The following is a 16,447-nucleotide window of genomic DNA, read 5'->3' as shown; positions in this document are numbered from 1 at the left end:
TGGCCGGAGGCCAAACAAGCTGCCTCGGCTGATGCTCTGGAGTCGGAATGATGGATACGCAAGCGGGAGGATGCTCAGAGTTGAGAGGTTGTTGGAGCAAGAGGTAAGAAGACAACACAGGAGAGGGAGGGAGCGGCGGATCGGCTCGCTATGTGGATGTATGTACAACGACGACACCACGACGGCCAACAGAGCACCAACCGGCCGGAACGACGGGACGGGCAGACAGGTCGATAGCCTGTTGGGGGCTGCCCACGGCTGAGCGACCTAGATCGAATTCCGGATGGGCGGTGCTGACTTATCAGGCGGTCCTCGGCTAAAGCAGCAGCGGCAGCAACAAGACAAGAAGACGGTTGGATTTAAACAGCGGGCATCCCATCTGCGGGACCCCAAGAAACAAACAAAAAACAATCTGGAGATCAGAAACCCAAGGTTGAAGGAGCGGCGAGAGCGGAGGCAAGCCACGGCTCCGTAGACGGAGGAGGAGAGGGTGTCAGGCGGCGCCCCGAGGTGGTGTTGATGCGATGGCTGGGGGGAGAGACGGTGTCGCGGCGGCCCGTTCGTTGCCTTGGCCTTGCTTGGCTTGGCGCTGATGATGTCGATGTGGAGCCTCTGCAGAGCCTGGGGAAGGACAAGACCTCAGCAGCTCCTGTCCAACTGTCCAACAGGTGAAGATCGGATGCGGCCGCGGTCCCGCTTGTGCTTGTCCAGGGGGTTGCTGATTGCCACGACCACGCGGCCACGCGGCCGAGGGAATGCCTCAGATTGGGGAATGGAACTGAGATTGGGGTTCGACAACTCCGTGACACTTCTTGACATTCCGTGGCAGCTGCACAGCCACAACTGGAATGCCCAGGTTGCGTCACCCACCTATACCTACTGTACCTGGGGCCATCTTCGATCACTACAGATACCCATGGGAGCTTTCTCTCATTGGTTGAATCTATGAGAAATTTCCTCCATCAGACACATCCTGATCGGTTCTGTACATGATCGAGCGGTGTTCCTTCCTATCTGCTTGCAATAACCCCTCTCCTGGTTCCTGGTGTTGGAATCCCGAATGGACAAGCTCCTCCCTACGAAGTGCTTTCCGAATCACCCATCATTGAGACCGTCTTCAGGACACAGACAAGCCGGAATAACTAGGCTATTCATGGTGATAGGAATGCCCACATATACGTTGAATTTGAGAAAAATAAATCGGTTGAGGAGGCCAACATCGAGATATATCGGGTACGGCACCTAGGCCAAACATCTGGGTAGAGGTATACTGCGTAGCAATAGGGTGGTCTTTGGCGATGGCTGTCTCGACTACAGGTAGGGCGTCACGAAGTACTCGTGTGTCAATCATTGACACCAACCTGGCTCGTTGAGACTTTTTTATATCTGTATGTCCAAAGGAGCTCAACCGGCTCGTATCTTGCGCCTAGTTCCCGAGTCTAAACCCACCAACACTCTACCTCAGGTACATACCTACCTGGCGCAGGTGTGTATGGAGTAGGTGTTCGGCACAGCGTTGAGGCTCACGGGGTCTCCGGCCCAACCCACTCGCCGTCAGTCGTCTCGTCTTGTCTGCAAGACCTGTCTGTGGCTTGCGGCCTTTCCCCAGCCTCCCGTCCGCTTGCATTCTCCACGTCGCTGTCGTAGCCAAGACCAGCATAGTGCCATGTGACATCACTGCAGTGCCGCGCGGCTTTGGTCGGTTCCGTCTCCTCTGCTTCGGAATCCTGACCTCCTCCGGGTATGTTCCAGTGTGGAAAAACCGCAAACAACGAACACATAAAAGCAGCGCAGCGAGTCAGTCGCCTCCACGCTGGCGCAAGGGTGGTTGACAAAACGCCGCAGCTGCTGACGAGAGAAAAAATTAAAAACACATGCGGCTCACCAAGCCACACCTCATGCGCATGCCTTTCCCTGTTTTGTGAACCATGCTCTTCTCTCGGTGCCCCGCCGGGAGCGTCAACAGACAAGACAGGCCAGCGCTTTGAACATAAAGCCTCCCCATCCGGTCTCTTGAGTTGTCGTCTCGTCCGGATCTATCTTGTCTTCGCTGCATACTGTACCATCTCAATCGCCCGTCATCGTCCATTAATAGCTACCGGACTGCATCGTCTTTGCGCATCCGGGGCTTGGCGTTTCGGCTTCCCAAGTGCGGCTGTTTGCGTGGCTGGCCTTGTTTCCCCCTCGAGGATCGTCCGAGACTCTGGAACTTGCTCGACGCTCTTTGGTTTTGTATCCTTATTTTTGCCGGTATATAAAACGACAACCATAAGTTCGATCCTCAATTCCACGCCATGAGGACACAAGGCGCTTTGGCTGCGGGAGCCCTTCTCGTCGGGGCCGCCTGTGCGGCATCAACACCTCCCGGCGTCGTGAGGTGGGACATCAGCCGCCGGGACCGCCGGCAAGAGTTGGCGAGGCTAGGGAAACGAGCAGACACGTACGAAGAGGTTATTACCAACGAGGAGATGCGCGGAGGTTATTTTGCGACATGCCAGATCGGAACTCCGGGCCAGGACTTGACACTCCAGTTGGACACGGGCAGCAGCGATATCTGGGTCCCAGCCAGCACTGCTCAGGTGTGCTCCAGGAGAGGAGACAGAGGGTGTAGTTTCGGGTCTTGTATGTTGTCCATGGCGGCCAAGACGTACTTGGGGAGACGAGAAAAGACTAACCTGTTCGGCGCAGTTAACCCCGACGAGTCCGAGACATTCGAGGTGGTCGGAGAAGGAAACTTTGACATTTCCTACGTTGACACAAGCTATGCAAAGGGAGATTACTTTACCGATGTTTTCGAGATTGGCGGGGCAGTTATTCAGAACATGACCATGGGTCTCGGCTCAGACACCGATATCAACCACGGTCTGGTGGGCGTCGGGTATCCGCAGAACGAGGCCATCGTCGGTACCACCCAATCACTCAGGAGCATGTATCCCAATCTCCCCATCCAGATGGTCAACGAGGGCCTGATCAACACGGCTGCATACAGCCTGTGGTTGAACGATCTCGGTGAGTTGAGTCATGCAAGTCATCTTGGCGGGTCAGAGATGCTGACGACAAGCCAGACGCAAGTTCGGGCAACATTCTCTTCGGCGGCATTGACACGAAGAAGTATGTCGGTGAGCTGACTCGGATCGACATCTTGCCAACCATTGAAGATATCCGCACCTCCTTCAAGGTGTACCTCACGTCGCTCCAGGCCGTCAGCGCGTCTGGCAAAGACACGCTCACGTCCCGGAAGTTCCCCATCCCCGTAGTCTTGGACTCGGGCACCACGCTGTCGTACCTCCCGACAGACATCGCACAGCAGACGTGGAGGGAGGTTGGCGCCATTTGGAGCGATCAGCTGGGCAACGCCGTGATCCCGTGCAAGATGCGAACCAGCAAGGGGTACTTTTCGTTCGGCTTCGCCGGGCCCAGCGGGCCGCGCATCAAGGTGGGCATGGACGAGCTGGTGTTGGACCTGACGAGCGGGCCGGCGCCGCTATTCACGTCGGGCAAGTACTCGGGCGAGGAGGCGTGCCGGTTCGGCATCCAAAACTTCACCTCGGCGCCGTACCTGCTCGGCGACACCTTCCTGCGGTCCGCATACGTCGTCTACGACCTCGTCAACAACCAGATCGGCATCGCCGCTACCGACTTCAACTCCACCGAGAGTAACATCGTGCCCTTCCCCAGTCTGAGCGCCCACATCCCCTCTGCCACGCCCGCGCCGGACCAGGCGCAGGCCACGGAAAAGCCGAGCTTTACGACCCCGGCGTACGCTGCCAAGTCAGGCTTCCTCGACCTCAATGCACCCGCTCCCGAGAGCGGCGACGAAAGCGCTGCATCGGGTCTTGGTCCGGTTTTTGGCGCGGGACAGATGGCTGTCGTTGGTCTCACGATGGTGTTGACGATGCTCGGGTCGGGGTTGTTTGTTCTGCTCTGAGCTTGTTCGGTTCGGATAGAATAGGGGGTGACGTCGGTTGTGCTGCTTTGTTCTGGGGTCACCGAAGGATTTTATCCACCCATATGAGTATAGAGGAGGGGCATATCGGCGACTGTTGATGAAAAAAGATGAACGGAGTTCCAAGTGGACGGAGGGGTGTGTACGATTATTCAGGCGTTTATGAGACATGCATGGCGGTTTGGTTTCCGGGAGTTTGGTTTGGCGTTTTGGTTTTGCGAAGAATCCGGGAGCATTCCTGTATGGGAAATACACAAACATAAAACATGAGGTGTTTGGATCAAATTCTGGCTGGGTGCCTTATGCTTTATACCTATGACTTGGTGAAGGTTTAATTTGAAGTCCAGGGGTTGAACACAACCGGAAGTTGGGGGCCATTGGGGGCCGGAGACGGGGGCAGGAACCGGTGGATCGGCATGCCCCGGGATGGGACGGCCGGTGGACCCACCCGATTCCGGGACCCACTTTAAAAATTCACGAACCACCGCACCTTTTTGGGTGTCTTGTACTTAGTACTGCTCAAGTTGGATCCAAGTTCGAGGGGTACGCACTACCTCTACCAACTCTGATCTGAGCCATTGGAACGACTCTTCGTTCCTCTAGTCATTCTTTCCCCCTCGGTCCGCTATTGTCGTTCAAGATGCGGGCAATCCGGGCTGCGGCCGCCCTAAACACTGGGTGTGCGGCACAATCTGCTCAGGGCGCTCGCTATGCTGCTCTGGCTCTTCGTGCCGCCGCCATCCATCCCGCCGTCTCGCAGGCCCAATGCTACACCCCCAGGTTCTCCGGCCTCCGGCACTTTAGCAGGACTCCTATCCGCGCCAGTGCGGCCGAGGCTGCGTACGTCAACCCCCGTCCTATCCTCCTGGTTCCCACCACGTGGGCGACATCAAGGTTGACACCCCTCCCAGGCTCAAGGCCGCCAAGGAACTCGCCGCCGCCAACATGACCCCCGAGGCTGCGGCCGCTCGCGTGACCCCCGAGGAGGCCAAGAGGTTGTCGTTGGTCCGGAACATCGGTATTGCAGTACGTTGTGGCACACGCCGGCCCCCTGGCGGCGGAGACTGAGCAGCTCGACAGGCACACATCGATAGCGGCAAGACCACCGTTACCGAGCGCATTCTCTTCTACACCGGCCGTGTCAAGGCCATCCACGAAGTCAGGGGTCGCGACGGCGTCGGCGCCAAGATGGACTCCATGGAACTCGAGAGGGAGCGCGGTATCACCATCCAGTCCGCCGCCACCTTCGCCGACTGGAACAAGGTCGAGGATGGCGAGACCAAGACGTACCACTTCAACCTGATCGACACCCCCGGCCACATTGACTTCACCATCGAGGTGGAGCGTGCCATGCGCGTCCTCGACGGTGCCGTGATGGTGCTGTGCGCCGTCAGCGGTGTCCAGAGTCAGACTATCACTGTCGATCGCCAGATGAAGCGCTACAACGTCCCGCGTATCAGCTTCGTCAACAAGATGGACCGCATGGGTGCCAATCCCTTCCGTGCCGTTGAGATGATCAACCAGAAGCTCCGCATTCCTGCTGCCGCCATTCAGATTCCCATTGGTTCCGAGAAGGAGTTTGAAGGCGTCGTGGATATTATCGAGATGAAGGCGATTCGCAACGACGGTCACCGCGGTGTCAACGTCAAGGTTTCCAACGTCATTCCCGAGGAGCTCCGTGAACTCGCCCTGCAGAAGCGTCAGGAGCTGATCGAGAAGCTGGCCGACGTGGACGATGAGATGGCGGAGATGTTCTTGGAGGAGAAGGAGCCGACTCCCGCCCAGATCAAGGCGGCCATCCGCCGGGCTACCATCGGCTTGAAGTTCACTCCTGTGCTCATGGGTTCGGCCCTCGCTGACAAGTGCATCCAGCCTCTGCTGGACGCCGTTTGCGACTACCTGCCGAATCCCGCCAACGTCGACAACACGGCGCTCGACCGGTCCAAGGGCGAGCAGCCCGTCAAGCTGCTGCCTTATAACTCGCTGCCTTTCGTCGGCCTCGCCTTCAAGCTTGAAGAGAATCCCTACGGACAGCTGACCTACATGCGCGTCTATCAGGGCTCGTTGAAGAAGGGCCAGTACCTGTTCAACTCCCGCACCGACAAGAAGGTGCGCATCCCGCGTATTGTGCGCATGCACGCCAATGAAATGGAGGATGTCAACGAGATCGGCGCCGGTGAGATCTGCGCAGTCTTTGGCGTCGAGTGCGCCTCGGGCGACACCTTCACCGACGGCCGCCTGCCGTACGGCATGAGCTCCATGTACGTGCCAGAGTCGGTGATGTCATTGAGCATCAAGCCCAAGCGCAGCAGCGACGCCGACGCCTTCAGCAAGGCCATGAACCGCTTCATGCGCGAAGACCCGACGTTCCGCCTGCACGTCGACGAGGAGTCGGAGGAGACCATCATCAGCGGCATGGGCGAGCTGCACCTCGACATCTACGTCGAGCGTTTGCGCCGCGAGTACAAGGTCGACTGCGAGACGGGCAAGCCGCGTGTCGCCTACCGCGAGACCATCACCAAGCGCGCCGAGTTCGATTTCCTGCTCAAGCGCCAGACCGGCGGCCCTGGCGACTACGCCCGCGTGGTCGGCTGGATCGAGCCCAACACCGAAAACCCCGAGGCGAACAAGTTCGAGACGCGCGTCGTCGGCGGCAGCATCCCGGACAAGTACCTCGCGGCTTGCGGCAAGGGTTTCGAGGAGGCGTGCCTCAAGGGCCCGCTGCTCGGGCACAAGGTGTTGGGCGTGCACATGGTCATCACGGACGGCGCGACACACGTGACGGACTCGAGCGACTACGCCTTCAACCTGGCGACGCAGATGGCGTTCCGCAAGGCCTTTATGGACGCGGGCGGCGCCGTGCTCGAGCCGCTCATGAAGACCACCATCTCGGCGCCCGCTGAGTTCCAGGGCAACATCCTCATGCTCATGAACAAGCGCGGCAACATTGTCGACACCGAGGTCGGCACCGACGACTTCACCATGCTCGCCGAGTGCAGCCTCAACGCCATGTTTGGCTTCAGCACCCACCTCCGCGCCGCCACCCAGGGCAAGGGCGAGTTCAGCATGGAGTTCAGCCACTACGCCCCCGCCCCGCCGCACCTGCAGAAAGAGCTGGTCGCGGCGTACCAGAAGGAGTTGGAGGCCAAGAGGACAAAGTAAGGGGTTGCTGTGGCCGGTGTTGTACATACGAACGAGAGTCGTTCTTTTCTTTACCTCTTTGCTCCCTTTCTTGGGAGGTGGGAAGAGCACTTGGCTACGGCGCCCTGCGCTTTTCCGAGTTGCTGGAGAACAGAGGAGCTGCTCAGCGCTACACGCATGTGCTCCCTGATAGAAGGAGGGACATCGGGTTACAGGCGCAGGTGCTCTGGGAAGATAGATACCCATAAGTATCTCTGGCGCAACGGAGCTGGTACCGAGCTGGCCGCGGCATGGTTTAGCAATAGAAGTTTCCTAGTGCAAAAAAAGCATAGGGACGATCTGGGTAGATTGGGATGGAGGAGAAGAACCTGGTCTGGAATCGGGACGGCCTGTGAAATGACATGCCAGAGGTTTTGTACGATATAGCCCGACAGGCTTGTGATGTACATTGTATGATATACGACGGGAAGTGCGTTGGGACGTGTTTGTCGTGTAACGATGGAAAATGTGATGATATCCCTCTCTTCATCTTTGGTTTTTCAGTGCGCAATGTGTCGAGAGACCCAGAGACAATATAAAACTCATATCGATATCACGTCATTTAAGACATAATAACCAGCCTGTCAATGGCCTCCTATTTTTTTGCACCCCATCACCTTCACCCGGGTATATCTACACATATTTTGTTTTCCCCTTAGCCCCTTCACAGCCGGCGCAGGATATCCTCCACCACCTGCTCCGTCGTGGCGGTGCCGCCCAGATCCGGGCTCAGCAGCTTGCCCTCCTCCAGGTTAGCATCGACAGCAGCATAGATCTTAGCGGCCGCCTGCTCCTCCTCCAAAAACTCGAGCATCAGCGCGGCGCTGCGCAGCGTGGCGATGGGGTTGGCGATGCCCTTGCCCTGGATGTCGGGGGCGCTGCCGTGGCAAGGCTCGCCAATGGCAAACCCCTCGCCGACGTTGGCGCTGGGCACCAGGCCGAGCGAGCCGACCAGCGCGGCGGCGCCGTCCGACAGGATGTCGCCGTACAGGTTGGGCGCGACGATGACGTCGTAGTGCTCGGGCTGGCGGAAGAGCTTGTACACCATCGAGTCGACGATCTGCTCCTCGACGCGGACGCCCGCCGAGGCGAAGCGGTCGGCGGCCAGCGCCTCGCGCGCCGTCACGCGGAAGAGACCGTCGGTTTGCGACAGGACGTTGGACTTGTGGGTGATGGTCACCAGCGGGCCGGAGTGGATGCTAGGGGACCCCGCGGCGCGGATCTTCTGCCGACGGAGGGCGATCTCGCCGGCCATGGTGGCGATGCGGCTGCTCGCGCGCTGCGAGATGCGCTTGATGGCCTCGGCGACCTTGCCGTCCGGGGTGTCGACGGTTTTCTCCTCCTTGACGTACAGGTCCTCGGTGTTTTCACGGACGATGACCATGTCGATGGGCTTCGGGGCGGTCATGACGGTCTTGACGGGCCGCACGTTGGCGTACAGGTCCAAGCGCTTGCGCAGGGCGACGATGGGCGACGAGTAGCCCTTGACGGCGCTCGTCGGGGAGCTGACGGCACCGAAGAGGGCGCCGTCGCAGTCGGATTTGAGCACCTGGACGGTCTCCTCGGGCAGAGCCACGCCCTGCTCCTGGAAGGTCTCCCAGCCGGCTTTGAGGTTGATGAATTCGAACTTCAGGCCGAGAGAGGCCGGCAGGGCCTCGAGGATGCGGCGGCCGGCGGGGATGACCTCCTTGCCGATGCCATCGCCGGGGATGAGGCCTGGAAGGAGGGGGGGTCGTTAGAATTGTTTATTTGTTAGGTATTATTTATGTCAGGGCAAACTGACCGATCTTGAGGGTCCTGACTGCTGTCCGGGTTGCCATGGTGGTGTCAATTGGCTCTGTCCCGAGCTTGGATGGCGCAATTGATCAAAGTTTTGGCCGGCCGAGTCTTGTTTGGATTGTCTTGACGGGCCGGGCCGGGATCGGAGGGTTGGACCGATTGGCAGCCAACGGAGCTTGGTGGGGCCATTCTCGGCGGGTCATCATCACCACGGCTTACACAGCAGTTAAACGTTGCAGCTTACTGTAGTAACTGCCAGGTGTGTAAGTCTACAAAAGGACAAATGGCGTTACTGTCTGGGGGATTCATCCTGGCCGTTTGTCGTCATGTATGTTGGTGAATTTCTATTTATGTGTTACAGTGTTTTAACAATGATTTGGAAGATGGGTGTCTTCTGCTCGGTACGGAGTACTCGGTATTGTCATGAACAAGGTTCAGGTATTTCCCTCACTGATTTGGCTTGGAGACATCCCACTTATTGGATCAGAACCTTGGGCAGCTTCACGGAATTTTAGGTGGCAAGTCGGTTTGGTTTTCTTACATCTTTGGGCTCTAGGATGCTGGCGTCATTGGATAAGAAAAGAAACTTCAGGCTTCTTTCGAGTGCCATGAGTCTGATTTCGCTCAACTTAATGAGAAAGAGACTACTGGGCTGCCCGTTGGTAGACACTTGGAATCCTCGCAAACAACTTGATCCTCCTGCAAACAATGGCATGGATGACTGGAAGACTACACAAATCCTATCTCAACACGTGTTAGATTTTTAGCTTCTCAAAGACTTGGTCGACTTGGATCGTTTTCCTTCGGAGCTTCTTGAGTTGTTTGTCTTCTCAACTTCCTTTTCGAGGCCTGTGTCATGCCGTCGACACGAAAATGGCTCCAATCACGACCCACTTTTCCCAATTTCCGGACATGATTGGCTGATTTCAGTCTTACACGGAGGACCCGGTTTTCTGGCTCCAGCGCCCGACAGCGCTTTTTGCTTGTCTCTTGCCCCTGAAACAAACACAGGCCCAAACGTTTTGCTGCAAGATGCTCGAAGTCTCGGGCCAAACTGTTGTTCCGCATAAACATCAGATTTAGACGGGCGGATCCTGCTTGATTACCTCGCAGTCTCAACGGTTCGGCAGGATTTCGCCTGTCTTTCCGTCTGCGTGTGATGCTCCGTCTGCATTTGTCGGCATTCATCACGTTGACTGAGTTTCTTGAGCAGCCCAAGTACTAAATCACCAACCCCTGAAGGTGGAAAAGCCACGCCCAGCCCCGGATCGTGTCGTTCATAATTTGCGACACGCTGCCTTTTTCTAGGGTGGCGCCACTACCGCTGAACAACCGCGTGTCACGTTGACCAACCTTGTCCTTCTGCGCGCGGCTTTTGCTGCTCCCCTCCTCCTCCCGCCACCTCGTGAACTTTCAGTTCCTCCGTCCATCTTGTGTGTCCAACTTTTGCTGGGCGACCTCTAGAGACGACGACCCACTGCTGGGGCTTGGAGCTGGCTTGCGCCGCAATACGAACTCTTTGCCTCGTTCCATTGGTTGCTTCGCCGCGTCGTGCAAGACGCCAAACTCCATAACCGCGCCTTAGTCCCGCCGCCCGACAAAGGGGTCGCGCATTTGCTTTCTGAGCTCCCTCCGGCCACGTTACACACTCCTTGCGCTCGAAAAAAAAACTTCAACACCAACCCCTCCCGACTCACGCGAATTTATCTCATCGCGACATTGACCGATCCTCAACTACGCATCCGATTCCTGTGCGTTTTGCGCAAACGCCGCTTCTCAACATACCTCGGCAGCTTTCTAAAGTGTTCGGCCGCGCGCCGCCACAGTCGCAACCATGAGCGGCGGAAGCTCAGTCAAGAATCTTCGCGCCATGTTTGAGCAGAAGGGGGAGGTGAGTTCTCCCGAGAGAGGTAAGCTTCCCCAACATCCACTGCCTGAGACAACGAATCTTTCAATGCTAACATTGACTCGGCCTCAGGTCGCGGTGACTCCCCGAGGCCTCTCTCCAAGATCCGAACAAGCTTCATCGCCGTCGAGAAGGATGGGAGGATGGGACTCCAACGCGACTCAAGCCAGGAGTCTGTCTCGGCCGTTCGCAACCCCGGCGTTGAAACCCCGCGGACCGTTACACCCCCGAATCCGTCAGATGCTGGGAGGAAGTCCCCTGAGAAGACACCCAGCCCCAAGACCGAGCCCGTGAACATTGCCCAGTCAAGCGCAGCGAGCGACGCCACACGAGCCAGCCCGCCGCCTGCCACCGAGACTCCCAAGCCTGAGAAGGAAGAGAAGAAAGATGCTGCCCCTCCTGCTGCCGAGACAACAGCGCCTGCTACCAACGGAGCCAAGAACGAAAAGGAGAAGGAGAAGGAGAAGGAGAAAGAGAAGAAGGCAGCCCCGGCAAAGGAGACAACCAAGCCAGCAACGAAGCCGGCAACGAAGCCGGCGAAGGCTGCCCCTAAGCCTCTCGCACCCACGACAACATCATCAACCAAGTCGACGGCCAAGGCAGAGAAGTCGCCTACCACCGCCAAGGGACCCAAGACACCAGTGACCTCGTCACACCCGAAACCCGCCGAGAAGAAGACCCCTGAACAAAAGCCTAAGACACAATCCACCGAGAAACCCGCCACTCCCAAAGCGACCGCGGCGTCAAAGACAACCGCCTCCTCCTCGGCCAAGAAACCCGCCCCTATCAACGCCTCACCCGCCAGCACCGGCTTCGTCAAGCCCAAGGTCAAATCCCCGACTCAACCCGTCAAGCTGCCTCCCAGGTTGACCACGCACACGGCCTCGTCCGTGGCCAAGGCCAACACCCCTCGCACATCCCTCTCCCGCGCGAGCAGCGTCCCGCCCCCCGATCCCACCCACCTCCGTCCCGGCAGCCGCCTGAGCGCCACCTCCAACACCTCCAAGACCACCACCACAGCAGCAGCAACAGCACCCAAGGGCCTGCGCCGGCAATCCTCCAACGTCGGCCGGCCCCGGCCCAGCCTGGGACCCCCGCCGAAGCAGCCCGCCAAAGACCACCCGCCGACGAAGAAGGAAAAGGAGGTGGACCAGGACTTCCTGGCGCGCATGATGCGCCCCACGGCGGCGTCGGCGAGCAAGACGACGGGCAAGGTCCAGACCAGCCCGCCGAGGAGGCCTGCGACGACGAAGAAGACTACTTCTACTACTAGCACAACCACGACCACGACGACCACAGCGAAGTCAACGGTCAAGAGGTCTGCTTCGGGCACGAGCACGGCAAGGACCTCGCCCGTTTCGAAGAAGGCTGCTACTGGTGCCTCTGCCAAAAAGCCTGCTGCCCCGGCCAAGGCGGAGAAGGAAAAGGCCACCACCACTGGCAAGGCCAAGTCTGTTTCCACCAACAACAGCGAGCCTGCATCGCCCGGGGCTGAGGAGGCGGCGGGCGAGAAGCCGTCCAACGTGGTTGTGCCCATCGTGGAGGTGGCGCCGGCCGAGGACGAGCCTGCTGCCGCTGCCGCTGCCGATGCTGCTTCCGGGGACGACGCCTCTGCGGTCGAGCAGCACAGCGACGCCGAGGTCAAGTCGGAAGCCGCTGTCTCTGAGGCGATCCCGGAGGAGCCGGAAGTTGAGGCCGAGGCTGGGACTGAGGCCAAGGCGGATGGTCCTGCCGCTCCGGCTGCTGCTGCTGAGGAGGAGACGGCAGAGCAGGAGGAGAAGAAGGAGGCTGAGGCCGTTGCGGCTGCGTAGAGGTTTGTTTTGGTTGGTTAGTTCTTGATGGACTGATGAGAGGGGATTAAGTTTTGTTCTTTTTTTTTCTCTTTCTTTGCCGCCAGTGGTGGCCCGCCCTTTGTTCGCTTCTTTTCTTGACCGGATCTTGTTTTTAAGTTTTATTATATTTGCTAATGTTGTGGGAGTTGTTTTAATTTCTTTCTTCGCTTCTCTATGCTTCAATATGTAGGGGGCACATAGCGTTTGTCTTACCCTTTTTTGTCTTTATTTGTTCCTTGTCATGTTTCATGATATTGATACCTGTTTTTGGTGGGGGAAAAGGAGGAATATCTTTTCCATTTTGTTTCCAGGAATTCTCGTGATTAGGTACTTGGGGGGAGTTGGCGACGGGAGCATGTATGGTAGAATTAGCAGGCCACCAGGCAGGCGTTGTGAGTTAGGAACGAATATGATTTGTTTTTAGTTATCCAGACCTCAGGGTTCTTATTGCTTGCTCGAGATGATGGTGTATGTTGAGATGCTTGTTGATTTTTGTACATTGAACCACAACATGCTGGTGTTGTCCAGGTTGTGGAAACCGTTCTACCCAGGAATCATGTCGTATAGTTACATGGAGAAAGTCATGTCTCCCTCCCAGATGATACCTCCCAACATCGTCGTCATCATTCCACCCCCAGCCCCTTTCCATTGCGGATGACCTTTCACCAAAACGAATATAATACATACCTACAACTCGTCCTGTCCGAGTCCTTCTCGTCCGCAAGCCAACAGCAGCAGCAACCAACCAATACACCCGCCAACCAGTCCTGGTCCCTTCCATCACCATCATCCACATCACGAGATCACCCCTTCACCCGGCAGAGCACCAACCCGCCAACCCTCTTCTCCAGCGCCTCCCTCGCCTCCAACACGCCCTTGTCGGTGCTCAAAAACAGCGTCTCGCCCAGCCTCAACCCTTTCACCATGGGCACGTTGAACCCCCTGGTCACCTTCTCCAGCTCGTTCAGCTTGACCGTGACCCAGCGACTCGGCTTGCTGACGGGTTTGACTTCCTTGATGACGGGCTCGTTGTTCCAGTACTTCAGCCCGACCCAGATGCGGCGGGTAGCGACGTTGGCCGAGGTGACGGGCTCGCCGTCGTCGCCCGACAGGATGGCTTCGGGCGGCGGGGGTTTGGGACCGCCCCGTGTGACGGACGCGAGGAACCCGGCCCGGTGCATCGCCTCGCACAGGCGCAGGTTGTATTTGGTGTTGGGGATGGAGGTGAGGCCGAGGCGGGCGCGCGAGGCGTTGTTGAGGTGCACGGCGGCGTTCATGACGCTGTGGATGCCCATTTTGGATTGTTTTTTTTTCCTTTCTCGTCCTCGGGTATGTGAAGGGTGGAGGGTGTTGAGGCGGCGGCCTCGAAGAGAGTGTAGGAGTGTGTCCTTCCTAGCTAGCAGAGGTTGGAGGGGCAATTGAAGAGGGTCCCGGTCGAATTGGTATGCAATGGGTGTGTTGAAGGAGAGTGAGCCGAAAGGAGTTGCGTCGGCTGGCGAGTCGTCGTCGGGATGCCACGGCGGTGGTTGAGAGCACCTCGTTGTCGTCGTCGTTGTTGTCGTCGTTGTCGTCGTCGGTGTTCTGGTTGGTGGTTTGACTTCTCACTGCTTCGATAAATTTCAAGTGGAGTCGGCAGCCGGCAGCAGATGCGGCTTGTTCCGTTGCCGGCCGAAATCTTGGGCCTGAAAATCTTCGGGTTGGATGGATGCCTGTTGGTCCGTGCATTTTTGACCTGAACAACCCCAACCCGGACCGTAACGGGCGGCGGGGCCCTACAGTACCCCTGGCCAGCTTCCATCCATGTTCTCTCCATTTTACCCCGCCGCGGCAAGAAGCTCATCCCACCTGTGACAGGGTCGATTGGCTGTCTCATGGCACGTTTAAGCGCCGAACCTGCCACCATCAACACAGAGCTACCCCCGGCTGGTCCCTAGCGAGCCAGGGACGCCATCACACCCGGTGTCGTCAGTGGGCGTTGGGGGAACCTGATTTGGTCATGGAGGGGCGATTGAGGGGCCGCCGAGGAGAGGGAGGGAGCTCGAGGTGAGGTGGTACTGTACCAAGCAACGGACGACAAGGGGAGCGCATGGCTCGCTGAGGAAGTACTAATAAATAAGAAATGCTCTTCTCCCCGTCCCGTTTCTCGTCACACATGCATGTGCATTGCAAGGCGTGATCTTGCAAACCTTCGCCCTCCTCTTTTGATTCCAGACACCCTGCCAGACCTCACAAGATGGCCTGCCGGCCGGGTGAGGAGAACGTAGCCATCCTGTGAGTCCTCATCTTCTTCACAGCTGCGGTAGATAGGTTTGTCTGACCCATAATTCCAGGTATGGCGACGTCCATTATTTCTACGGGCCGCCGACAGACAACCCCCCTCACCACCGCTTCGACAAGGAGTCGTATGTCTACTTGTTCGAAGATGCCAACCAGGGGCGCGCCCGTCTTGAGATTGCGAACCACCCGGGCACCGACGATCAGGATGCTTTTGATGGCTGTACGTCCAGTTTCTCTTGGTTCCTTTGTTTAGTCTCGACCTAGGTCATGTCATGCATCCGAGTTAACAACGTTTTGTCACACCCTTCTAGACTTGGACAAAGTCCACCTCCGCTATTCATACAAGCACGTCTGCATGGTGACCCTGACCGTCGGCGAGGTCGAGGGCACCGAGGAGTGGCATCTCCCCACCTACGACCCTCACAACCAAAACAAGTACCACTACAAGCTGCACTCTCTCGACATCTACTTCTGGACTCCCCAAGACGCCGTCCAGTTCGTCAACGCCATCCGCCGCGTCCTACCTCCGAACCAATGCGAAATCCTCGACGAACCCGCCCCGCCCCCGCGCCACGACACCGAAGTCAGCTCCGTCGTCCAGAGGCTCGAACAAGCCGCCATCTCCTCCTCCAACGCCGAAGAGCCCCCTTCAATAACAACAACCGCACCAGCCGCCGCAACAACCACCACCGCTCCTCCCCCTCCCCCCGGTCCTCCTCCAGCTCAACAATTCGCCCCCATAGCCGCCTACAACCCCGCCGCCCCTCCCGCCCCGGAACAGGTCCGCCCGCGCGAAAAGACCCCTCCCCCGCCCGACGACGGCGTCGCCAACCCGCTGCAACAAACCCTCGCCTACGACGCCCAAACCCCCTTCTCCCCGGGCCTCCCGCCCAGCGCCTTGGGCCCCAGCATGACCAGCCCGCTGAGCCCGGCCCTCGTGCCGCCGCCGAGTTTTGGTCCGCCGCCCGGCGCCCCGTCGTTCCCCGGTCCGCCGACGCAGAGCGTCGCGTCGCCCGGGTTCGCGCCGCAGGGGTTTGGCAGTTTGAGCGCCGCCGCGGCTCCTGGGGCGGGACCGAGTTCGGCGCCCCCGCCGCATCCGGGGATTACCCGCGCCGCGACGATGCCCGTGTCGCCAGGGTTTGCCTCGCCGCTGGCTAGTCCCGGGCTGGCGAGTCCGTACGGCGGCGTCGGGACGTTCCCTCCAACTACTCAGCCGGGGTATGCGCCGCAGCCGCAGCCGCAGCAGCCGGCGGGGAGCGAGTACTCGGTGCATCAGCAGTTTTATGTTCCCGAGTCGCAGTACAAGCCCAAGGAGGAGAAGAAGGGCAAGCTGGAGGAGAAGGCGGGCAAGTTGGAGAAGGGGATTACGGGGTTGTTGAAGAAGGCGGAGAAGAAGTTTGGTTGAAGAGGATGGGAGAGGGTGGATGGGGTGTTGACAAGGAAAGCGGGGAGAGAGGAGTTGGGTGTGCTTGTTTGGATAGGTACCTATTTTGTTGGTGAGAGGCCGATAAGTATCAAATATATTCC

General features: G+C 58.4%; 8 protein-coding genes across 8 annotated transcripts; 5 read left to right on the top strand and 3 right to left on the bottom strand.

Annotated features, from left to right (window-relative positions):
- Positions 1-31: 31 nt before the first annotated feature.
- Positions 32-475, top strand: VTJ04DRAFT_1397 (uncharacterized protein; the record flags this gene model as incomplete). The annotated part of the gene is made up of 2 exons (XM_069359079.1): positions 32-229; positions 272-475. The coding sequence occupies 2 exons, from the start codon at positions 32-34 to the stop codon at positions 473-475; spliced, it is 402 nt and encodes a 133-aa protein (XP_069224005.1).
- Positions 476-2,294: 1,819 nt separating this feature from the next.
- Positions 2,295-3,928, top strand: VTJ04DRAFT_1396 (uncharacterized protein; the record flags this gene model as incomplete). The annotated part of the gene is made up of 3 exons (XM_069359078.1): positions 2,295-2,622; positions 2,689-3,009; positions 3,066-3,928. The coding sequence occupies 3 exons, from the start codon at positions 2,295-2,297 to the stop codon at positions 3,926-3,928; spliced, it is 1,512 nt and encodes a 503-aa protein (XP_069224004.1).
- Positions 3,929-4,586: 658 nt separating this feature from the next.
- VTJ04DRAFT_1395 (uncharacterized protein) lies at positions 4,587-7,108 on the top strand (the record flags this gene model as incomplete). Its single annotated transcript, XM_069359077.1, has 3 exons — positions 4,587-4,786; positions 4,858-4,972; positions 5,027-7,108. 3 exons carry the CDS (start codon positions 4,587-4,589, stop codon positions 7,106-7,108), a joined length of 2,397 nt encoding a protein of 798 aa, XP_069224003.1.
- A 682-nt stretch (positions 7,109-7,790) lies between these two features.
- On the bottom strand, positions 7,791-8,946 carry VTJ04DRAFT_1394 (uncharacterized protein; the record flags this gene model as incomplete). Its single annotated transcript, XM_069359076.1, has 2 exons — positions 7,791-8,842; positions 8,910-8,946. 2 exons carry the CDS (start codon positions 8,944-8,946, stop codon positions 7,791-7,793), a joined length of 1,089 nt encoding a protein of 362 aa, XP_069224002.1.
- A 1,793-nt stretch (positions 8,947-10,739) lies between these two features.
- Positions 10,740-12,622, top strand: VTJ04DRAFT_1393 (uncharacterized protein; the record flags this gene model as incomplete). Its single annotated transcript, XM_069359075.1, has 2 exons — positions 10,740-10,815; positions 10,884-12,622. The coding sequence occupies 2 exons, from the start codon at positions 10,740-10,742 to the stop codon at positions 12,620-12,622; spliced, it is 1,815 nt and encodes a 604-aa protein (XP_069224001.1).
- Positions 12,623-12,815: 193 nt separating this feature from the next.
- VTJ04DRAFT_1392 (uncharacterized protein) lies at positions 12,816-13,424 on the bottom strand (the record flags this gene model as incomplete). Its single annotated transcript, XM_069359074.1, has 2 exons — positions 12,816-12,904; positions 13,142-13,424. 2 exons carry the CDS (start codon positions 13,422-13,424, stop codon positions 12,816-12,818), a joined length of 372 nt encoding a protein of 123 aa, XP_069224000.1.
- A 22-nt stretch (positions 13,425-13,446) lies between these two features.
- Positions 13,447-13,938, bottom strand: VTJ04DRAFT_1391 (mitochondrial 37S ribosomal protein uS8m; the record flags this gene model as incomplete). The annotated part of the gene is made up of 1 exon (XM_069359073.1): positions 13,447-13,938. One exon carries the CDS (start codon positions 13,936-13,938, stop codon positions 13,447-13,449), a length of 492 nt encoding a protein of 163 aa, XP_069223999.1.
- A 938-nt stretch (positions 13,939-14,876) lies between these two features.
- On the top strand, positions 14,877-16,325 carry VTJ04DRAFT_1390 (uncharacterized protein; the record flags this gene model as incomplete). The annotated part of the gene is made up of 3 exons (XM_069359072.1): positions 14,877-14,914; positions 14,974-15,140; positions 15,232-16,325. The coding sequence occupies 3 exons, from the start codon at positions 14,877-14,879 to the stop codon at positions 16,323-16,325; spliced, it is 1,299 nt and encodes a 432-aa protein (XP_069223998.1).
- Positions 16,326-16,447: the final 122 nt, after the last annotated feature.

The sequence above is a fragment of the Mycothermus thermophilus genome (assembly GCF_041956435.1).
Source record: "Mycothermus thermophilus strain CBS 625.91 unplaced genomic scaffold VTJ04scaffold_1, whole genome shotgun sequence".
Lineage (NCBI taxonomy): Eukaryota > Fungi > Ascomycota > Sordariomycetes > Sordariales > Chaetomiaceae > Mycothermus > Mycothermus thermophilus.
This window is presented reverse-complemented; position numbering and strand designations above follow the sequence as displayed.